Consider the following 24,250-nt stretch of genomic DNA (forward strand, 5'->3'; position numbering starts at 1 on the left):
ACACCTATTATACTGTATTAAACTATCAGACAGCCACACCCCTTGACAGAACCTCTGAAGAGCTGTTCCATGCATTTGCCCCTCATGACTTGGCAGGAGCTAGAAAACATAACACAGGACACATACCTGGCAAAGGTGATTCAGTGATGTCTGCCGTCTCAGAATTTGGGAAAATCTTCTTGACACTGCAAGAAGGAAGAGTTAGTCAGAAATATTTGCATGCTATATGGTCCTACCTTGGATTTTCCAGGGGCAGATTTCAAAAAGTAGCTTATTTGCCTAACTTTGTCCCACTGTCCAACCCCATTTTATGCACCCACTGGTGAAAACCTGCTTTTGATTCTTTGTTCTCCCATGTAGACAACTATTTCCTAAAATGGCGATATTTGGGGTACATATTTCAAAGTCACCCGCATGCCATGCTGGCAGGTGTGAGAAATTGTGGCGTCAATCAACCGTGAGTAAAAGCAATTATTTACTTGTCTTTCATTTCGCTAATTGCAAGCTCAATCACTTCTCTCCATAAATAATTGCTGGAATCAAGTGGAAGCTTTGAAGAAGGCCCTTTAAAAGTAGTATATCTAATAGGGAAACTTGATTGAGCCTCAGCGGTGTGTGGTGTGAGGGGTTGCTTTTAGGATGGAACCCTGGGCTGTACTTTGAATGTGGCTTTGCATTAATAATCTTCCATTTTTATCAAATGATCTCCATGACCTATTTGTGTGTTTTGCTGATCCTGTTTACTATAGTGATATAACGGGCTGATGGTTTCAAGTGGGATGATCTTAAATCTGCAGATTTCAAGACAAAGCAGACAAGCCAGGAGCCAGCCCCAGGTCTGCATTCTCGCAGAGTTGTCTGGAGTGGTGTGTGTTTCCACTCCTTGCACGTTCTCCAAGTGCCCCCAAGCTTCCCTGGGAAGAGGGGTTCCTGCAGCCACCGACAGGTGGAAGGTCCAACAGACCTCCTTGTTGCCAACTTTCAACAGGTTTGTTTTGTCAGCATAATTAAAACTGGTGCGGGGCATTCTTCTCATTAATTTCTGAACTGGTCAAGAAACAGAAATTTCCCTGGGATTATTCTAATTTGTACTCAGAGCCAGCTTGGTTTGAAAAATAGGGCGTGGGGTGGAGGAATGGGGAGGGGTGGGGGGCACAGATGAACTTCTAATTTTCCAGACCGATCAATCGTTAATCCTCCTCCTTAATTACTTTTTCTTTAACTTTGTGATGTGGAATTTAGTGCTCATGAAAAGAAAAGAACTGAGAGCCGTGAAATAAAGCGGGCTTTATCAGTAGGTGCTGGGCGCTGCAGGCGGCCTCGGCCTCAGAGCGCGTCTGAAAGGGCTCCCTGTGCCTGCCCAGAGAGGGTAATTTGATCCTCTTCATTTTCCCTGCCGGCACTTATTCTGGGCAAGAATGGCAAGCTATAGTCAAATGCTGCTTTAAGAAACATATATCTTAAAACTCCGTTTTGCTTAAAATCATTTCACCTTTGTGTAATAGCATGTGTGTCTTCCCATGAGTCCAGAAACACCGAGACAGAGAAATATGACCAGTTTTCTCCGGCAAAACTAACGGTGGAGAATGGCTAGTGATGCTCAGCAGAAAATAAAAAATCACAGTCCTAATCCTCGTAGGAGAAATATTAATTTGGCTTTCTCATTAGGCAGAGAATTGAATATGTGAAGCCCTGAAGCTGTTTTCTGGCTCCTGTTACCACCTGTTTGGGGGTAGGGGCTTCAGGGAAATCTCAGAGTTTTGGGGTCTGACAGACTTGAGTGCTACTCCCGACCCCTTCTTACCAGCTGTGTGGCTGTGTGGCTTTGGGGAAGTCTCTTGGCCACTCGAAGCCTCATCTGCAGGACAAGGATACTGCTTGTATCCTTGTATACTATGTCACAGAGGTGATGTGAGGATTAAATGGGATGAGATGGCGGTGACAAGCAGAAATTTCGGTGTCAACAGACAGACCTGGGAGCAATTCTTGCCTCTGCTACTAACTACCCTTCTATGATGGGATGAGCACTGGGTGTTATACTATATGTTAGCAAATTGAATTTAAATAACAACAAAAAAAAGAATTATGGAAAAACTTTATATTCAAATATGTCCATTACAATAAAGAAAAATCTAAAACAAAACAACTAACTACCCCTCTAAGCCTCTCTCATTTTCCATAAAAGAAGTGTGCCACCTGTAACAAACCTTTTGTGAGGACTGTGGAAGATAATGCATGGAAAGCCCTAGGCTTAATACCTGATGCCTTGCAAGCCATAAATGCTAGCTATTATTATTATTTTATGAACAACCTGTGTAAAACTGGCACTAGAACATGCCCCCCTTCCCCCCCCCCCCAGCTCCCAAACTCAGTACTTACGTTCAAACTTAATGTTTCGCAAATTTTCTGGGAGGTCGTGGAGAGCCACTTTTAGCCACTCATCCAGCTGCTTGGCAAATTTTCGGATCACCTGAGTTAAGCTGGAAAGAGAAATGATCCATTTTAAGTGCCTTGTGTGTTGCCCAGTCCTCCCAGTAGGCCCCGATGGGGTTTGGCTATCCCTGAATTGTGTTTTTGGGCGGCCTGGCTCTGAGCAAAATGCCATCCGTCAGCCATCGGGCTTTTGCACAAGCCCGTGTGACAGGTGCGCCATCGTGCTGCCCCCCTTGCCCGAGCGCCGGTCCCCCAGCCTGGCTTCCCCGCTGCAGGCTGGTGGCAGGAACTGGGAGGCAACAGCGGATCTCTACACCAACGAACAGCCCTGACCTCGAACCCATGTCCAACTTGGAGAGCCGAGGCCCGTCTGGGGGCAGCCTGCAGAATGAGAGGGGAACCTGCAGGCCCGCAAGCCTCACTTTTGGGCTCTGACTGTGAGCACCAGGGGCCGCGGCCTCGGAGGGCAGGCCCCCCCCCCCCCCCCCGCCCTCCGCAGTGTCCCATGGACTGTCCTGCCAGACCCTGCGCACCGACCCCCCCAACATCCCTGGGCGGGCCTCCTGGGTTCCTCGCTCCTTTCTCCTCACGTTGCCGACCTTCTCCAAGACCCTCCTCCAGCAGCGGGCACCATCCCCGCTTCTCAAAAAACATGGCCGCAAAGGGAGAACTTTCCAGCATTCTGCGATGGCACAGCTCTCTTTCCCCACTACCCTGAAAGAATCAAGGGCCAACCCCACGTACCCCCGTCCTGCCTCCTCAGGACCCCCATCACTGACCACCCCTTCTCCCAGATACCCCACAGCTTCCTCTCCCCTTAGAGATAATTTCCTCACTCCCTCTCTTCAGGGTATTGCCCTCTCTCTTCCACTTCACAGATACCCTTCTTCAGAGTTGTCTAGACTCTCTCTTTTCCTTTACCTCCTCCTTTCTTTTCCTTTACTCACTCCTCCCCTCACTCTAGTCCTTCAGCCTAAGCAGCTCCCACCAGGCAGCAAGCTGCATCCAGACATGAACCCAATGGACTCATTTTGGTTCCCATCTCGCTTTACATCTTGGCACTATTTGGCTCTGTTGGCTCCTCCTCCTTCTGGAAACATTTGCTTCTCCCGGTGGTTGTGACCTCTCTGTCTTGCAGCTACTACTTCTCAGGCACAAAGCTCAGCCCCTCTGCCTGAGCTTTACTCCCTCCAGCTCCTCCACATCTAGTCCTGGGCCCTCACTCCTCACACTTTGTCATTCCCTGGATGGCTTCTCTGTGACCCCAGTTTCAATCACCATCTACACTTGCTCTTATACCTCTAGAGCGGAGATCTCCAGAACTCCACACCAACCACATACAGGTCCCTTCCATTTAGTGTCCCAAAGGCACATCAACCTCAACATGTCCAAAGGGAACTCATCACTTCTCCATCAGACCTGGGTCTTTTCTTATGTTCACTTATATTTCACTATGAACTCTACTTTCCTTAAAGTTTTTGTTTTTAATGTTTTTATTATTAAAAGTTTCAAATATATCCCAAGATAGAATGGTATAATAAACTTCCAAGTATCTATGGCCGAGCTCCAATAGCTAGCAACATTTCCCCAGTACAGTGTATCATATGCCATTGTCTTTTCTGGAATGCTATAAGCAAATTCATGAAGTGTCATTTCAGAAACTTAATGTGCATTTTCTAACATGTACTTAAATATGTATGTATGTATGTGTACATACATACATTTAAAGCCACCATGTCATTAGTATACCTAAGAGAATGAATAGCAATTCCATAATATTATCTAAAGCCCAGTTTGTACTCAAATTTCTCTGTTTCTCTCAGAGCTATATTTTGGTTTCTTTGAATCAGGATCCAAACAAGATTTACACATTGTGTGAAACATTGCCTTGTTCTATTTCTTTTTTTAATTTAAAAAAATTTTTAAAAGATTTTTATTTATTTATTCATGAGACACACACAGAGAGAGGCAGAGACACAGGCAGAAGGAGAAGTAGGCTCCCCCTGGGGAGCCCAATGTGGGACTCCATCCCAGGGCCAAAGGTAGACTCTCAACCACTGAGCCACCCAGGCGTCCCATGGCTTGTTCTATTCCTTAAGACTTCTTCACAGTTGTCTTTCATGCCACTGGTTTGTTGGCCACCTCATGTTATCTGTTCCCTGGAATATCCCACACTCGGATTCAGTTGATGTCTTCCTTCTAGTGCCATTTAACCTGTTCATCTATCCTGTGTGCTTCTTATAAACTGACAGATCTAAAGACTAAATCAAATTAAGTTACATTTTTTTTAAGGCAATAAAACTTTGTAGGTGGCCCCTGTGCTGCCCACTGTACCACACCATGAGACTTATAATGGCTGGTTGTTCCTCTTTTACTGTATCTGGTTTTGACACTTGAATAGTCTCCCTTCCTATTAGCAGGTACTATGGATTTTATCTCCAAGTTACTTCTCAACCTCATCCAGTCTTTCCCTTTTCTCCCTACTTCCAGTTATCATCATCTCTCACCTGGGCCACTACAGCTTTTACAACATTGCAGCTTCTACAATGGTAGGTATACAAGCCCACCTGCTCTGCTCGCCTCCTGACCTCTACCTACCTCATCGTACACATTGTGAGAGGGATTTCTCCCAAACACTTGCAATTCTGACCTAGTTCACCTTCTGATTAAAACCCCCCAATGCTTTCACGTTATTCTTAGGATAGAGACCAAAATCCTGATTGTGACCCCCCAAGCTCACACTCCAGCCTTGCTTTCCTCTCCAGCCTCACTTCACAGTCTCTGTCTTCATCCACAATTCAGTCTCTCTAGTTCTGCCCAATTCTTTCCTACATCAGGGCCTTCAACCTTAGCGTCCTTCTGTCCAAGAGCATCCCATTCTTCTTTACCTACTGGATTCCTCCCTCATCGATCTGATCTCAGAGCAGGTGTCATGGCCATCAGAAAACCTTCTCTGAAGCCCCCTCATCTAGGTCAGAGCCCCTGATTATTATTCTTGAAGTGCCAAGTTGTGACAATTGGTAACTATACACTAGCTTATGTGATTAGTACGTAATGGATGATTCACATCCATCTTTCCCACTAGACTCTATGCTCCAGTGTGGAGCACAGGGACTATGTTTATTTTGCTTATCACTGTGTGTTCAGCACCCAGCATAGTGCCTGACACCAAGTAGGCATGTGAGGAAAGTTTGTTAAATGAAATGAATGAATGAATGGCTCTCAATCCCCAGCTGGATGGACCCTATCCACACTGTCCCCCTTTATCCTTCTGACTTCAGCACCTCCCACTCCATTTCCCCACCCTCACAGCCTACTCAATTCCCACAGTACCAGCTTCTTTTCTGTTTCTTCAGGTCCTTGACAACCTCCCCAGGGCCTTTGCATCTGCTGTTCCCTCAGCCTATAAAGCTCCTGCCCCAGATTGCAGACTGTTTGCTCCTTTCCTTAACAACTTCACAGGGTGGTTCAAGTGCTGACCATGGGATTTGAAACTGCCAGTCTCCCCACACTCCCAGCTCTACCAACTATCTCAACACTCTTGAGCCTGCCATATGTTTTAAAAAGATCAGTCTGGTTCCTGGGATGAAAATAGAGTATAGAAGGGCAAGGACAGAGCAAGAAGATCTGTTTGGAGAATTTTACAATAGTCCATGCAAGAAGGCAGCCTAGATGAGGGTGGTAACAGTGGAAATAATGCAATATGGTCAGATTAAAATATTTTGAAGGCAGAGCCAGCCAGGATGTCCTGGTGAGTAGATGTGGGTGAATGAGAAAACAATGTTGTCAAAGATGTCTTCATGAAAGAAAAGTGGTATATGTACCCCCTGTGCCTAGCAGAGTGCCTGATATACAGGAGGTGCTTAATAAATGTTGAATACCGAGTGAACAAAAAGTACTACGCATGGAATAAAGCCAAAGTACACTCTCAGTGATTAGCACATTGGATCCAACTTCAAGGTGAAAAGATTTCTCAGAATATTTGGCCAAAATTTAGAGGTCAAAATTTGTCAGAGGTCAAAATTTAGAGGGGTGTCTAGAGTGATCATTGATGGCTGCTGTACCATCCAGGAGGGTGGGTTGCCATTCCCCACCCATGACACCTTTCCCAGGGGACACTACTTTGCAGCTGGAGTAGAGGAGCTGGCCTTTGTACAGGAGCAGGAAGTAAGCAGCAGGATCAGTGCTGGGCCTTTTCCTTTGTGCAATTGTTTGATTTTATTACAGTGAAGAAAAATGGGAAGCGATTCATTTTGGAAAGGATTCTATTTTGGGACTTGGAATTGGGGCTGCCAGACTCTGAGGAGTAATCTGAACATTGAAGATGCTCTGCTCTGGTGTTGAATGAGCAAGTGAGGAGCTGGCCTCCTGATCACCAAGCCTAGAGATGCTTCCTGGCCCTCTCCACCCCCTCGCAGCATCAGAGGATGCTGACTATCACCTCCTTCCTAACACACTCTCCTCTGATGGTCTGCACCCTGCAGCTTGATCTCCTTTTGTCTCCTTCCATCTCACTCCCCAGGCTGGCATTCCCAGAAAATGTCCTGCACCTCTGGTGTCATACATTTTTGTCCCTTCTGTGCGGGCAGCTCCCACATCTACAGCTCCACTTTCAGCCCTTCTCCTGCATCTTAATTCCATACTTGTAACTCTCTGAATGACTTCCGGCCGTGATGCCGGCACAACAGCAACAGTGCTAATACCAGCTAATGAGTGCAGTGTGCCAAGTGCTAAACATTTCACACATATTTTCTTTTTCTTTTTTTCTTTTTTTTAAATTTTTATTTATTTATGATAGTCACACAGAGAGAGAGAGAGAGAGAGAGGCAGAGGGAGAAGCAGGCTCCATGCACCGGGAGCCCGACGTGGGATTCGATCCCGGGTCTCCAGGATCGCGCCCTGGGCCAAAGGCAGGCGCCAAACCGCTGCGCCACCCAGGGATCCCCATATTTTCTTATTTAATCCTCACATCTACCCTATGAAGTAGGTACTACTGTTAGTCCCAGCAGAGAGGTGAGAAACCAAGGCTCAGAGAAGTTACTTGATTTGTCCGAGGGAATGCAACAAGTAGACAAGCCAAGACCGAAGCTGATGTGTGTCTGGCTCCAAAGCTCTAGTATCTCAGTCTTCTTTTTGCTTCTCTGATATTTCATCTTCCATGCCCATCCACCACCCCTACACACATGCATGTGTGTGCACGTTTCCTTACTTCTGATAAACCAATCATTACTAACAAGCACAATGCCAAGATCACCTGGGAAGTCCCAAGAGGTGAAAAGCTCAAGTTTGAAAATGACCTATCTTTCTTATAAATAAAGAGCAAATGATTCATGGTTATCTCTGTTTTATCACGTGTTCACCAGAATTTCAATATGCTTTAATGAGTTAGAAGGGAAGGGCAGGTCTGAGCTAGTCAGCTATCGAGAACTTCCAGAGTCAAATCTCATTTCTACTCTGGCCAAGCACAGGATTGGGCACACAGAAGGCACTCAAACAGGTTGCAGGGATGAATGAATACATAAAATTGCAAAAAGTCAGCTGTCTGATGAAGTCTGGTCTTTTGAATAACTTTGTCTTCCTGATTTCATGAGAAAGGCACTGGATTTCTAAGTCAATGATCACACTGGCAATTCGTTGACAATGCAATTTAAAAAAATGGTCTCCTTGGGCAGACTGCAAGCTCAGTGCGGGCAGGGAGCATAGTTATCTTCTTTAATCCCATGCTCCGGGGCTCAGTATAGTGCCCTGCATGCTGTAGATCAATAAACACCGTCAAATGAAGAATGAATAGTCACGTCATGGCTGTTTCAATTATTTGCAGGTGAAAGTGGACTAAAGTTATTTCCGCTCTTAATCTTCAATTTTTATATCCATAAAAACAAGCCAATTACAGAGAAGGAGGCAGGAGTTAGCATTTCATTAGCACCCCACAACTGCTTTATAGCAAACTACAGATGCCTTGCATGTGTGTAACATTAAGCAGTACGAGAAGAATGTGAAGCTCTCACATAAAGGTATGTATACTTTTGCTGACCCCCCCAGGAGGTACCTTCTTACTATAAAACAAAAGTACACATTTGACCACTATCTCCTCTACCTTAACAATGTGCATGAAAGAATAACTCAAAGATTAAAGGGGTCTTTATATATATACATATATATATATATATATATAATGGTATATATTATATAATCATATAATTATAATTATATAATAATATATAATAAATAAATAAAAATATATACAAATATCTGATTTTAAAATATGCATAGGATCATAAAAATACACACATATATTTTTATGATCCTATGCATATTTTTTTCCTATGCATATTTTAAAATCAGATATAGGGGATCCCTGGGTGGCTCAGTGGTTTAGTGCCTGCCTTTGACACAGGGCATGATCCTGGAGTCCCGGGATCGAGTCCCACATCGGGCTCCCTGCATGGAGCCTGCTTCTCCCTCTGACTATGTCTCTGCCTCTCTGTCTCTCATGAACAAATAAATGAAATCTAAAAGTGAAAAATAAAAATAAAATCAGATATATATATACGCATATAAACATGATTATTAAAATAATGCAGTCTTAATTAGAACCCTAGAAAAACATGAAACTAAAATTTGATCACAATCCCACTGGGAGGTATCTTTGTTGCCTATCTAGGTACCTATCTTTGTTGTCTACCTAGAACATGGAAAATTAGAAAGAGCAACATTCCCACCAAAGCAAGAGAAAGCCAGATAATCTGCAAAATCCTAACTTTTTTTGAGCCCATCAGACAGCTGAGGTCACAACTACTTAGCCTGGCATACATAGAGAGATGGGCATCTCCCAAAGAGAGAAGGGCTTGGGAATTGGTTTGTCTATGCCTGAGGGAGGAAAGTGGGACATCTAAGTAAAAAGAATTCAGGGGCCCCCAGGTGGCTCAGTCAGTTAAGATCTGCCTTCGGCTCAGGTCCTGATGCTGGGGTCCTGGGATCAAGCCCCATGTTGGGCTCCCTGCTCAGTGTGGGAGTCTGCTTCTTCCTCTCCCTGCTCATGCTCTCTCTCTCTTTCTGTATTTCAATTAAATAAAATCTTTAATAAAAAGAAAAGAATTCAGCTCAATTTTTAAAACAAATCGCTAAAGGCAATGTGTATAGCCTGAGAGTATAGAACTCTGGGAGCCACGATGCAAAGAAAGTTTACATCTACTCACAAGATGTTCTCCACAGGCCTCAACAGGTGCTCATGAAGAATCCCAGAGAACAGAAAGTGGAGTAAGCCTATCTCTGAAGTGCCTGCTTGGAGGAGGGAAACATGCTATGGGAAAAGCATGAGGTCCTAGCCAGCCCTCTCTCCTAAACTAAAGCCTCAAGTGGCTAGGGGAAGGACAGAAACACTGTTGAATACGGGCAAAGAAAGAGACCTGTTGCAGGTGGAGGAAATAAAAAGAGAAAGCTCTCTAAACCTGGTAGAAATCATCATGGGCTCAGACTATTAGAGGTTTATCTCTAGGGTGGGACAGGCTTACTGAGAATGCCCAACTCTGAGAACCTAAAACACAGGGTCTGCTGGAGTCTATGCCAGGACAGCAGAGAACCCCACACACACAAGTCACAAACAGGTGGTCAAATGTTCATACTTCCCTCACAGGGAAAGCCTAACGCTGAGGGTGCAGTAGCAACATTGAGAAAAACCCCCTCAAGTCAACTTCCAACCTAAGCATAGGGTACCCTAGAAGAATTTGGATCTGGTGGTCCACTGAAGGTATCCAGAGCAACAACAAAATCCAAACCCAATCAATGCCTAAATCCACTGACTCAACTCCTCACATTATATAACCATTATGAGCCTAGGAGAAAAGAGGCACGTCTATTTCCAGCAATAAATACTATTTTCTCAGCCTCTACCATTCTAACCATTGTTTGGAAGTCAATAAAAAATTTTAAGACACACAGAAAATTAAGAAAAAGAACCTACTCTGACTAAATAGATAAAAAGACAAGACCCATCTCTATGCTGCTTCCTACAGACTCATGTTAGACCTAAGACACGAATAGACTGAAAGTGAAGGGATGCAACATGAGAGTGAAAAAAGAAAGGAAATGGGTAGTGATACTTATATCAGACAAAAAAAGCCTTTACAACAAAGACTGTAACAAGAGACAAGGCAGGACATGACATACTAATAAAAGGATCACTTCAATAAGAGGATAAAACAATTGTAAATATCTCTGTATTCAACACAAGAGCACTTAGGTACATACAGCAATTATTAACATAAAAAGAGAAGTTGACAGTAACACATTAATAGTAGGGGACTTTAACATCCCATTTACATCAATGTGTAGATCATCCAGGCAGAAAATCAATAAGGAAACTGTGGCTTTGAATGATACTTTAGACCAGATAGACTTAACAGATATATTCAAAACATTCCATCTAAAAACAGCAGAATGCATATTCTTTTCAAGTTCACATGGAATATTCCCAGGACAGATCATCTGTTAGGCAGCAAAACAAGTCTCAATACATTTAATATTTAAGTACTATTAAAGTATCTTTTCTGATCACAATGGTATTGAAACTAGAAATCAATTACAAGAAAAAAAACTGGAAAAACACAAACACATGGAGGCTAAACAAAATGCTACTAAACAACCAAAGGGTCAGTGAAGCAAAGAAGAAATGATGGGCATTGAGGAGGGCTCTTGATGTAATGAGCACTGGGTGTTACATTCAACTGATGAATCACTAAGCTCTACCTCTGAAGCTAATAATACACTATATATTAACAAAATTGAATTTAAATTAAAAGTTTTAAAAACTACATAAAGACAAATGAAACTGAAAATACAATGGTCCAAAATCTTTGGGATACAGCAAAAGCAGTTCTAAGAGGGAAGTTTATAGTGATACAGGCCTCCTTCAAGAAACAAAAAAATATCTCAAATAATCTAACATTATACCTAAAGGAATCAGAAAAAGAAAAAACAAAGCCCCAAGTTAGTAAAAGGACAGAATAAATATCAGAATGGAAATAAATTAAACATAAACTTAAAAAACAATAGATGAATGAAACCAAGAGCTGGTTCTTTAAAAAAAATTGACAAACCTTTAGTCAGACTCATCAAGAAAAAAGAGGGAGGACTCACTAAAATCAGAAATGAAAGCGAAAAATAACTACCGAAATCACAGAAAAACAATTATGAAAAGCTATTACAGAAAATTATCATCAACAAGTTGGATAACCTAGAAGAAATTGACAAATTCCTACAAACATACAATCTTCCCAACTTGCATCAGAAGAAACAGAAAATTGTCTACATTAACCAAAGAAGAGTTAACACTTATTCTCAAACTTTCCCCAAAAAAAGAAGAGAAAGGAAAACTTCCAAATTCATTCTACAAAGCCAGCATTACCCGGATACCAAAACCAAAGACACTTACCAAAAAAGAAAACTACAGGCCAATATCCCTGATTATGAACACAGATGCAAAAATCCTCAACAAAATTTTAGCAAACCACATCCAACAATATATTACAAGGATCATTCCCACGAACTAGTGGGATTTGTTGCCAAGATGCAGGGATGGTGCTATAATACACAAATCAATCAAAATGATACATCACATTAACAAAATGAAGGCTAAAAACCATAAAAACCATCTGAATAGACTTAGAAAAAGCATTTGACAAAATTCAGTATCCATTCATGATAAAAACTCTCAACAAAGCAGGTTTAGAGGAAACATATATCAACATAATAAAGGCTATATATATATATATATATATATATAGCCAATCTATAGTTAGTATTTTCAATAGTAAAAAGCTTAAAGTTTTTCCTCTAAGATCAGGAACAAGACAAGGATGTTCAGTCTCGCCAACTTTTATTCAATAAAGTACTAGAAGTCCTAGCCATAGCAATTGACAAAAGAAAGGATTAAAAGGCATCCAAATTGGTAAAGTAAAAATAAAACAGTCTCTATTTGCAGATGACATGATACTATACATAGAAAACCCTAAAGAGTCCACCATAAAACTATTAGAACTAATAAATGAATTTAGTGAAGTTATAGGACCCAAAATTAATGAAATCTGTTGTATTTCTATACACTAATAATGAAGCAGCAGAAAAAGAAATTAAGAAAACAATCCCATTTACACATGCACCAAAAAAGGAGGTGAAAGCCTTGTACTCTGAAAACTATAAGACACTGATGAAAGAAACAGAACACAAAATAAACAAATATCAATAGAAATACATACTTATGGATTAGAAGAACTAATATTGTTAAAATGCCCATACTACCCTAAGCAATCTATAGATTCAATGCAATCTCTATTAAAATACCAACAGTATTTTTCAGAGAACTAGAAGAAATAATCCTAAAATTAGTTTGGAAACACAAAAGACTCCGAAAAGCCAAAGCAATCTTAAGAAGAACAAAGCTGGAGGTACCACAATCCCAGATGTTAAGATATACTACAAAGCTAAAGTAATCAAAACAGTAATGTACTGGAACAAAATAGACATATAAATCACTGGAACGGTAGAGAGTCGGGAATAAACCCCTGCTTACGTGGTCAATTTGTCTATGACGAAGGAGGTGAGAATATCCAATGGCAAAAGACAGTCTTTGCAACAAATGGTGTTGGGAAAACAAGACAGTTACATGTAAAAAAATGAAACTGGGCTACTTTCTTACTCCTTACATGCACAAAAAAAAAAAAAAAAAAACCCTCAGAATTAAAGGCCTCAATATGAGATCCAAAGCCATAAAACACCTAAAGAAAACCTAGGTCATAATCTCTTGGACAATGGTCTTAGTAATACATCTACTGATACGTCTCCTCAGGCAAGGGAAACAAAAGAAAAATAAACTATTGGGACTACATCAAAATAAAAAGCTTTTACACAGTGAAGGAAGGAGCCATCAACAAAAAAAGACAACATACAGAATGGAAAGAGATATTTGCAAGGGACATATCCAATAACGCATTAATTTCCAAAGTATATGAAGAACATACACAGCTCAGCACCAAAAAATAGATAATCCAATTAAAAACACGCAGAGGACCTGAGTAGATATTTTTCAAAGAAGACGTACAGATGTCCAACAGACACAGGAAAAGATGCTCAACATCACCAATCATCAGGGAAGTGCAAATCAAACCACAATGAGATACTACCTCGTATCAGTCACAATGGCTAGTATCAAAAAGGCAAAAAATAAGAAATGTTGGTGAAGATATAGAGCAAAGGGTGCCCTCCGCATGGTTGGTGGGAAGGTAAATTAATACAACCACTGTGGAAAACAGTATGGAAGTTTCTCAGAAAATTACAAATAGAAATACCATACAATTCAGTAATTCCACTGCTGGGTGTTTAGCCACAATGGAAACAGTAACTTGAAAAGATATATGCATGCCTATGTTCACTGCAGCGTATTTCTAATGGCCAAAATATGGAAGCATCCCGGGTGTCCATCAATAAATATAGAAGATGTGGTACATAGACACAATGGAATTATTAGCCATAAAAAGAATGATATTTAGCCAATTACAACCAATTGCATGAATCTAGAAAGTATTATGTTAAGTGAAATAAATAAGACAGAAAAAAGACAAATACTGATAAGTATGATTTCACTTCTATATGGATTCTAAAAAACAAAACAGAACAAAAAGCCAGAAACAGACCCATAAATACAGAGAACAAACTGGTGGTTGCCAGAGGGGAGGAGGATGGAGACTGTGGGCAAAATAGGTGAAGGGAATTATGATGTACAAACTTCCAGTTATGAAACAAGTAAGCCACAGGGATGAAAAGTACAGCATAGGAAATATAGTCAATATTATAATAATGTTGGATAGTGACAGATGCTAACTATACTTACTGTGGTGAGCACTGAAATGTGTAGAATTGCCCAATCACTATGTTGTATGCCTGAAACTAATATTACATTGTATGTCAACTATACTCCAATAATAAAGATTTTAAAAGAGAAAAAAATCTAATTTCAAGAGATAAAGCAATCAAGAGAATCTAACTATCAAAGAATTTAAAATCACCATGGTTAATACATCAAAGGCTCCATGGAAAAGGTAAACAATAAGCATGAACAGATGAGGAATTTCAGCAGAAACAGAAATAATAAAAATGAAATGTTAGAAATGAAAATGAAAAAACATGGCAATAGAGATGAAGAATGCCTCAACAGTCTCATTAGTAAAGCTGACATATGCTAGAAAAAAATCAGCGAGTCTGAAGATAGGTCAATAAAAATGACCTAAACCAAACCATAAAATGAGTGAAAAAAGTTAAACTGAGCATCCAGGGCAGTTGTGAAACAGTATCAAATGGTGTGACACCCATGTAACTGAAATAACAGAAGGAGAAGAGAACGGAAAATAATTGGAAGAGAGTTTTTCAAAAATAATGAAACACATCAAAGCACAGATCCAAGAAGCTCAGAAAATCTCAAGCAGGATTAAAAAAAACAAAACAAAAGAAAACAACTAGACACATCATAGTCAAACAGTTAAAAAAAACAAAGACAGGGAAAATCTTGAAGGCAGCCAGAGGAAAAAAGGCACATTGTATCCAGAGTAGAAAAGACGTCCAAACATGCAAGCCAGAAAAAAAACGGATTAAAATCTTTAAAGTGCTGAAAACAAAACAGAAAACTTGTGAATCCAGAACACCATACCCACTGAAAGTATCTGTCAAAAATGAAAGAGAAAGAAAGACTTTTTCCAACCAACAAAAGCTGAAGTAATTCATTAGCACCAGACCTGCAATACTAGGAATGTTTTAGAAGATTCTTCAGGCAGGGGGATATGCTTATATGATATAACACAGGAACTGGGATTTTTACATAAAGAAGTGAGGTTCAGAAATCATTAAACCAAAGGTACATTTAAAAGATTGTTTCCCATATCTTTAATCGCCCAAAAGGATAATTATCTAAAGCAAAAACAGTAACAATACATGTGAGTTTAGAGCATGCAGGAGACCAAAATGTGTGACAGCAAGAGGATAAAAAAAATGAGAGGATGAATTGAGGGTAGACTGTTGTGAGGTCTCTCTACGACATGAGAAGCAGTATGATATTATATGATGGTAAGTTGTAAATAATAAAGATCTATAAACCCAGAGGCAACCATTAAAAAAGTTTTTAAAAGAAATATAAAGAACAGTCCAATTATGAAGATAAAATAGAATGATAAAAAAAATTTAACTTAAAACTAGGCACAAAGGGAGGAGAAAGGGATAAAAACTGAAGGAACTAATAGAAAACAACTAGTGGGGGCACCCCGGTGGCTCAGTTGTTTGAGTGACTGACTCTCAGTTTTGGCTCAAGTCATGATCTCATGGGTCCTGAGATTGAGCCCCACAAGGGGCTGTTTGCTCAGCAAGGAGTCTGCTTGAAAATTCTCTCCCTTTGTCCCTTCCCGCAATGTGCTTGCATTCTCTCTCTCTCTCTCTCTCTCTCTCTCTCTCTCAAAATATGTAAATAAATCTTTTTTAAAAACAACTAGTGAGATGGAAAATTTTAATCAACTGTATCATTAATAACATTAACTGCAAAGGTCTAGACACAGCAACTAAAAATGGAAATTGTCAGATTGGATAAAAAAGCAGGGGCTCACTCTATTGGCTACATGAGCTCCACTTTAAACATGAAGACATAGGGTAACGGTGGAAAAGGATACGCCATGCAAACACTGAATGATAAGGGGCTGGCAATGTGAGGAAGAGGGGCATGAGAAAAAAATTTAAAGTGATGAAACTATATTTCTTTTTCTTTTCTTTTTTTTTAAAGATTTATTTATTTATTTATGATAGACATAGAGAGAGAGGCAGAGACACAGGAGGAGGGAGAAGCAGGCTCCATGCCAGGAGCCTGACGCGGGACTCGATCCCAGGACTCCAGGATTGCGCCCTGGGCCAAAGGCAGGCGCCAAACCACTGAGCCACCCAGGGATCCCCTGAAACTATATTTCAATTGTACTATTGACCCTTGAACAACATGGGTGTGAAATGTGCGAGCACACTTATCAGGAATTGTTTTTCAATAAGTACTGTACTGTAAATTTATTTTCTCTTCCTTATGATTTTCTTAACATAATTTTCTTTTCTTTGGCTTACTCTGTTGTAAGAATACAGTATACAATATGTGTAACACAAAATATGTGTTAATTGCCTGTTTATGTTATTGATAAGGCTCCTGGTCAACAATAGACTATTAGTACTTGAATTGGGGGAAGCTGAAGGTTATACACAAATTTTCAACTGCACAAGGGTTTGGCACCCCTAATCCCGGTGTTTGTTGGTGAATGTTAATATATATATAAAGTATACTTCAATAAACCTGAATTTTTAAAATAAAGTTAAATAAAAAGCTATAGACATATACATAATAACATAAAATGAAACCATAGAACTAAGAACAAAAGTATCTGTTGTGTCAATAAATGTAATTGGACTAGACTTATCTAGTAAGACAAAAAAAATCAGATTGAGCTATGAAATTCTAAATGGTTCTATATGAGTAAGTTATAAAAAGATGGGCAAATGTATTCAGACAGATGAAAACAAAAAGAACATAGAGGTCATGATCTTAATATCAGACAACCTAAATTCTGGGCCAAAAAAATCTAAACTTGACTTTATAATGCTAAGTATACCAAAAAAAAAATAATACTAAGAGTACAATTTACAATGAAGGTGTTGCAATTCATAATGAAAGTATTACAATGAAGAAAAAGCAGCTAGAAATATCAAAGCATCATATAAGATAGCATCAACATTCAAAAATAAAAATTAAGGGAGATACAAGATGAAATATGTTCACACTAGTAATAAGTCTTAAACTTATTTGCCTGTCTTGATCCATAACAGTCTAAGTGGACAGCACAAAGACAACAGAAGAATTAAATAACAATAATGTTGACCCAAATGCATATCTGCCAAAGTCTGTACTTTGAAGACAGAGTGCTTCTTCTTTCCAAGTGTCACAAAACTGATCGTATATTAGACAACAAATTAAATCTAAGTAAAATCCCAAAAGAAGAAATAATAGCTCAGAAAATAGTCATTAATCACAAAGCAATAAAAGCTAAAATGAATAACGTAGCCAGAACAATTTCTAACAATTGGAACTTTTTAAGTACTCTTTAGAAATTTTTAGGACAAAGAGGAACTCCAAACCAAAGTTGCAAAATATCTAGAAAATAACAATGTTAAATATTACATATCAAAACCTATGAGATACAGCTAAAATAGTGTTCAAAGAAAAACCCAAGCCTGAAATATTTATGTTATTAAACAAGAATGAAAGAAAGTAAGTAAATCAAGCATGTATTTTTTTGGTCAATTGTTTTTGGTCACTGATAAAAACAACAAACTATGTAGTGGGCAATCAATAAAGTATTTGTTGAATAAATGAAGAACAGTAAACTTAGGAAAGTAAAAGAAATGAATTAAATAAAAGAAATCAATGTATTAGGAAAAAGAATGAGTAATAGCACCAATAAATATATCCAAGAGCATGTTTCTTGAAAAAAATAAAACAAAACAGGTAACTTGATCACAAAGAAGCAGAAAAAAGCATAACTACACAAACTAAAATGTATTAAAGCAGAAATAATCAGACACAGAGGAAACTCAATGAGTCTACAAACCTACTTTGTTCAACCCTAGGGAAATAAATTGAAAGATCTAGAAGTGGATATTTTCCGGGAAGATATACTTTACCAAAACTTGTCTCAGAGAAGACAAAATCTAAACTAATTAATTACTATAGAAGAAAAAAAAAAGAAAAATTCATAGATTTATTCCCATGAAACACTACACCCAAATGCCTTCAGGGAATTAATTCTATGTAGTATTCAAGAGCAAATAATTTCACTGCTGTTTAAAGTGAGCCAGAGTTTAGGTTAAAAATAGGGGTGAAAGAAGCTTTCAGATTGTTTATGAAGCAAGAATAACATTGATACCAAGAACTAATGAAGATGAAACATTAAAAGAAAAGTGCAGACCAATCTCACTTTATGACTTTGATTCATAAACTCTAAATAAAACATTGGCAAAATAAAATCCTGTACCACATTAAAGAAGATATACTATGAGCAAGTGAGGTTTATTCTAGGAATGCAAGAATGGTTCAATATTAGGAGATGGATGATATAATAATTTTCATAGATGATGAAAACTATTGGATAATATTCAACAACATCCTTCATAAAACATTTAATGAATTAAGACATTCCTTAACATGATAAAATACATTCAATCTTAATCCAAAAGCCAGCACAATGTTTAATGGAGAAAGACTAGATGCATTTTCATTAAAGTCAAGAATTTCAATATGTTCTTGAGGCATAAGCCAAAGTAATTAGATAAGAGAAATAAATAAATAAGAGGTATAATAATTAGAAAAACAACAGTAAAATTATCTGTATTTGTAGATAATAGGATTCTAAACATGGAAAATCTAAGAGAACCTGAAAAAAGAAATACAACAAGATAAGCTTGGCATAGCCAGCTCCAAATACAACAGACAGATATCAATAGCATTCATGTACAAAAACCACCATCCATCAAGAGCTGTGGAGGAAAAGACTGCATTCACAATATCAACAAAAAGATAAATATCTAAGAATAAATTTTTTGAATGTATAAGATTTATATGAAAAAAAAGATTTACAGTATTCTTGTAGTCACAAAATTAAAAATCAGAATAGCTGTCAAGGCAAACCATGTTGTTTGTTAGGAATTCTCAGTATCATAAATATATAATTTTCCCTAAATGTAATGTAATCCCGGTAAGAATACACGTGTGTTATATATGTTTATGTACTGAAATAGACAAACTGATGACAAGGTAGTGCATATGGAAAAATAAGTGATAATACTAGGACAATTATTTAAAAAGGGAAGTAAGTATGAGGAGCTAGTCCTACTAAATATGAAATATGTTTAAAAGCATAAAACTTAAAACAGTGATCCTGGAACATGAATGTACAGAAATATCAATGGCATAGGATAGCAAGTCCAGAAGCAGCCCCAAATACATATAAAAATTATTGTATAAAATCAGAGGCATCTCAACTCTGTGAAGAAAGGATGGAATAATTAACACATGGTGTTGGGAGAACAGGATAGATGCTGAGGAGAAAACAAAGCCGCACTTTACATCTTACACCAGGATGAGTTCCAAATTGACCAAAACTCAAAAGTAAAAAATTAAACCATAAAGTTAGTATGATAAACCATGGGGAAATTACTTAATCGTTGGAGTGGGGAGGACTTTTAAAACTATGATACTGAATCCAGAAGCATAAAAGCAACAACTGATAAATTCAACTACATACATATATTTCTGTATGGCAAAGACAAAAGAATAACAACAAAATGAGAAAGTATTTGCGACTCTCACCACAGATAAATAGTATACCAAATAAATAAAGAACTCCTAAATATCAATGAGAAAAACATCAGTCACTAAATAGAAAAATAATCAAAGGATAAGAACTGAGAGTTCACAGGAAAGAAAATGGAAGTTGCTCTTAAAGATACAAAGAGATACTCAATTTCATCCATAATAAGAGAAAATAGGACAGCCCAGGTGGCTCAGTGGTTTAGCGCTGCCTTCAGCCTAGGGTATGATCCTGGAGACCCACGTTGGGCTCCCTGCATGGAGCCTGCTTCTCCCTCTGCCTGTATCTCTGCCTTTCTCTCTCTCTCTCTCTCTCTCTCTCTCATGAATAAATAAAATCTTTTTTTTTTTTTTTAAAGAGAGAAATGCACATCAAAACTTCACTGAGAAAAGTTTAAGTCACATATCTTTGAACCAGAAATTCAGCCCGGTAGGAATTTATTCTGCACATACCATTTGTGTAGTGGGATAAGTGGTATCCCCTCCACAGTATGTCCCCCTGGAACCTGTAAAGGTGACCTTATTTGCAGATGTGATTAAGGATCTTGAGATGAGCTCTTGGATTAACTGAGTGGGCCTTAAATCTGATGACAAGTGTCCTTATAAGACACAAAGAGACACACAGAGTGGGAGTCAATATGAAGATGGAAGCAGAGACTGGAGGGATGCGTCTGTAAGCCAATGACACCAAGGACTTTGAGTAACCACTAGAGGCTAGGAGAGAGGCACAGAGTAGATCTGCCTTCACAGGCTCTGGAAGGAACCAAGGCCGCCAACACCTTGATTTCAGACTCCGGGCCTCCAAAATATGAGAGAATTCATTTTTGTTGTTTTAAGCCACTCAGTTTGTGCAACTTTGTTGCTGCAGCCCTGGGAAGCGAATGCACTACCCCAGAGAAAGAATGTATTTACATCATTCATCACTGTGTTATTTGTAGTAAAATAAGACTGGAAATATGAAGACAACTGATCACATTCAGCCCAGTGGGAGCAGTATGCGGGCATAAAAAAAGAATAAAATCTCTGTACAGACTGATGTGGAATGTTCTCCAACAGTCCCAACAGGAAACAGAGGCCACTCAAAATAGGAGAGCTTATTTACAAGGGGCAAGTAATGAGGGTGTCGACAGGCATGAAGGAGCGCATGAGGGACACTGCTGCTATTGGGGGCTAGGGGCAGCAGCCTCTCGTCCACCCCATGTCCAGAGGGCAAACTTCCAACCTAAGCACAAGTACTCCAGAAGAATGTGAATCTGGTGGTACACTGGGAGGCCCTGTGAAGTGCCATGGCCAGTCCCAGGTGACCTCCCAGGGATGCAGACAGAGTCCGTCTCCCCACCTCCCTCTCTTCCCTCCCCCTCCTGGTCTCCCCATTGGCTGACACCAGCTGGAAGCCACAGGGGAAGGGAAGCCTGTGAAGTGCTCCATTTGGTCCAGCCTCAGGGCAGCAGGGAGGGACAACATGGGGCACAGAAGCCCCAATAAAAGTTCCAAGATTGTTTTTTAAGCAAGGTGCAGAGCAACTTAATATAGTATATCACTGTATCAGTGACAAAAAGAATATGATATATGCACTGGGAATATGTGCACAGCAGGTCTGGATGAACCCTGCCCCTGCCCGCCACCCCATTCAAGAAAATGACTATATTTGATGCTCTACAGAGAGGTCTGGGGGTCTGGCAAATAGGAGTTGTGGGGGGAGGCTTTTCACCATATACTGCATTACACCTTTCAAATCTTGAACCGTACAAATGGCTCAAAATGTTAAAAGTTTTATTTGTATTAAAAATTGTAAATAAAATTGAATTTTTAAAAGCTCACCGTCTATGATCTTTATAAGGGAGACCCCCAGACAGCGCATGATTATGTTCAGTCAGAGAGGCAGGAACAATTAGTGCTATGGACTAGTCACGAGAAGAGGCACGCCCACCTGTCAGGTAACGCCTGCAGCACCGTGGGCATCAGCACCCCCGAGATAGCTTTGTAGAGGATGGAGTCACACACGCCGACGATGTTCACCACCGTGGAGGAGCCCAGCACAGGCAGCATGTGGGGCGGCATTCCTTGCCAAAAGTGCAGAAGGAAACTTTGAACCTGTGTCAACCCAAAGAAAGGAGAAGCATGAGGTTACATGGGCCCTCCCCACCCCACAAAGCCTGGGACTCCACCAGGCTGCAGTGGGGTCATCTGTTTCCCCTGCTGTGGCAGAGGAGGCCCTGTCCCAATCTTCCCCCTGCCCATCTGGGTGCCAGGCCCATTGCTGCAGAACCACCTGGCCTGGCGCCCTGGGGTCTACTCTGCCTTGGGAGAGAGGACTAGCTCATTAACCCACCGGTCCCTTCATGCTCACCTGTGGTCTGGGAAAAGTTTAAGGAAGGGAAGGTGGGATATTCCTCTTAACAAATTCAGAGCGCTAGTGCTGACTATTCTTTGGGTCTGTGGTAGCCCCTGGGTGTCTTCAAAAAGAAGGGACTGACTGTTGTGTGAGTTATTGGTAAAAGGAATGTGTCTGGACAGGAGGAAAGTAGGTGGCACAGACAAGTCTACTGATTCAAATTTGTGCACCAAAAATAGAATAAAATGCAAGGGCCTCTTCTACCCAAATGTCTCCATTTCTCCAAGAGCCCTGACCGGGTGTTGCCACTATGGGATGCTGGTATGTGGGCGGTAAACGACGTGGGTACTCCCACCCCAACCACTAGTACAGAACAGAAATACATAAGGCACTCAAGAATGCTTATTGATGTGATAGCAGGAACTCTAGCCGTGCTGTTGAGGAGCAAGTGGCAGAGTGAATGTCTAAGGCAGAGAACTTTTCAGGAGCCTATATATCTCCATCTTTTAGTGTGTGAGCTGGAGGTCAGAGAGAGAGAGCAGGGTAGGGACCTGGGGTACAGGATAAGATAAGGGAAGTGAAGGGAAACGGTAACGATGGTTAACTGATGTATATAATACCACTAAAAATACCTTCAATTAAAAAAAAAACACCTAGATTAAGGAGGGAACATGATGGCATGAGCACTGGGTGTTATATGCAACTCATGGATTCCCGAAAACTAAAAACTAATGAAAAACAAACAAACAAACCTAGAGCTTAGCTAACTCCGAGGAGTGGTTCATCCTGGAGACAGGGAACAAATGACTGAATTCTTGTGAATTCTCATAGGCTCAACTTGATTCCTGAACTATGTATCCTTCTCCCTGCCCCAGATGAGTACTCTCAAACCCCCACATGTAGCATTACCCACATTCCTGGCTTCTTAAATCAATCTTGATCCAATGCAAAAGATAATACCCTTCGTCTAAGACTTTGGAGGTGGTATTACGATGGGGATTAGCTTTATTTTTCGAGCGACACTATATGCCAGGTACTTTGCATGGTCCTCTCAGTTAGTACTTGCAATGTTACTACAGCTGAGAATCCTGGCTCCCATTCTGCAGAGACATTAACTTAGTTGTCCAAATCCAGACAGCAAGTTAGGGAATGGATGAGACGGAGCCCTTGTCTGCCGTCATTCTCCCAGTCAGTCTTGTGGCGAGTTTGTTCTCACAATAACAGGCCTTCTACCCCAATTCCTGACACCCACAGCTATCCCTGGACTGCTGCCGGCCTTCCTGCTTTCTACCCCTGCAGTGCTGACTTGTGGTGTCCATCAGGCTCCTCTCAGGAGTGGGGTCTTGCTTTCCTCAGGCCAGGCTACCTCCAACTCCAGGCTGGAGACTTGAGCTCAGCCTCCTGTGGACAGATTTCCCTGACATCCACGGCCTGGACCAGATAGGAAGTTTGGGGGATAAGGAATGGGGAGAAAGCATGCCCTCTGACTTCCTAGGTGGCATTTGACCAAAACCATGATCAAAGTGGTAAATGAAGGTCAGGTTTGTAAACTCATACTCAAGTCACAGTGCCATGTCTCCCACAACAGTGAAAATACTGCACAGTATTCAGCAGGATCAAAAGTCAAAACAGAAAGTGCAGATGAGTGAAGACTGTCTTCCAGAGTTCCAGCCCTGGCCCCGCTACCAGCCAGCGGTGTAACATCTCTTAGTTTAGAGACATATAAGCTTCCTCACCTGTGAAATGGCAATGAAAGTAGCCTTTACTGACTGCATAGGTTTTGGCAAAGATTCCTAAGAAGTACCTATTTTAGTGCTTGGCACCAATAAAGGTTAATGGTGATGGTGATTATTACATCATGAAGACACTGCCACTATCAGCCCCAAGAAATCCATGGGCTGCCCTAAGCGTTTGTGACATGTTGCCCAAGTCTCCGAGTGTTGCTCAGCCAGCATCCCCACAGTGGCTCTGCTCACATGTTAAGGCTCTTGGTCTGTCCCAGGGTCACCTGGTGGCTGACTGCTCTTTCAGCCTGAGCCTGGAGATGG

General features: G+C 40.4%; 1 protein-coding gene across 8 annotated transcripts in view; it reads right to left on the reverse strand.

Moving 5' to 3' along the window:
- RFX4 (regulatory factor X4) overlaps positions 1-24,250 on the reverse strand; it is a 162,040-nt gene that overhangs the window by 43,825 nt on the left and 93,965 nt on the right. For all 8 annotated transcript variants that reach the window (XM_077914772.1, XM_077914770.1, XM_077914767.1 and 5 more), the window contains 3 exons: positions 21,798-21,961; positions 2,380-2,480; positions 127-185 (listed from right to left, as the gene is read on the reverse strand). In XM_077914772.1, coding sequence (XP_077770898.1) covers positions 127-185; positions 2,380-2,480; positions 21,798-21,961 — 324 coding nt within the window. The remainder of the gene's footprint in view (positions 1-126; positions 186-2,379; positions 2,481-21,797; positions 21,962-24,250) is intronic.

Source organism: Canis aureus, chromosome 11 (genome assembly GCF_053574225.1).
Source record: "Canis aureus isolate CA01 chromosome 11, VMU_Caureus_v.1.0, whole genome shotgun sequence".
NCBI lineage: Eukaryota > Metazoa > Chordata > Mammalia > Carnivora > Canidae > Canis > Canis aureus.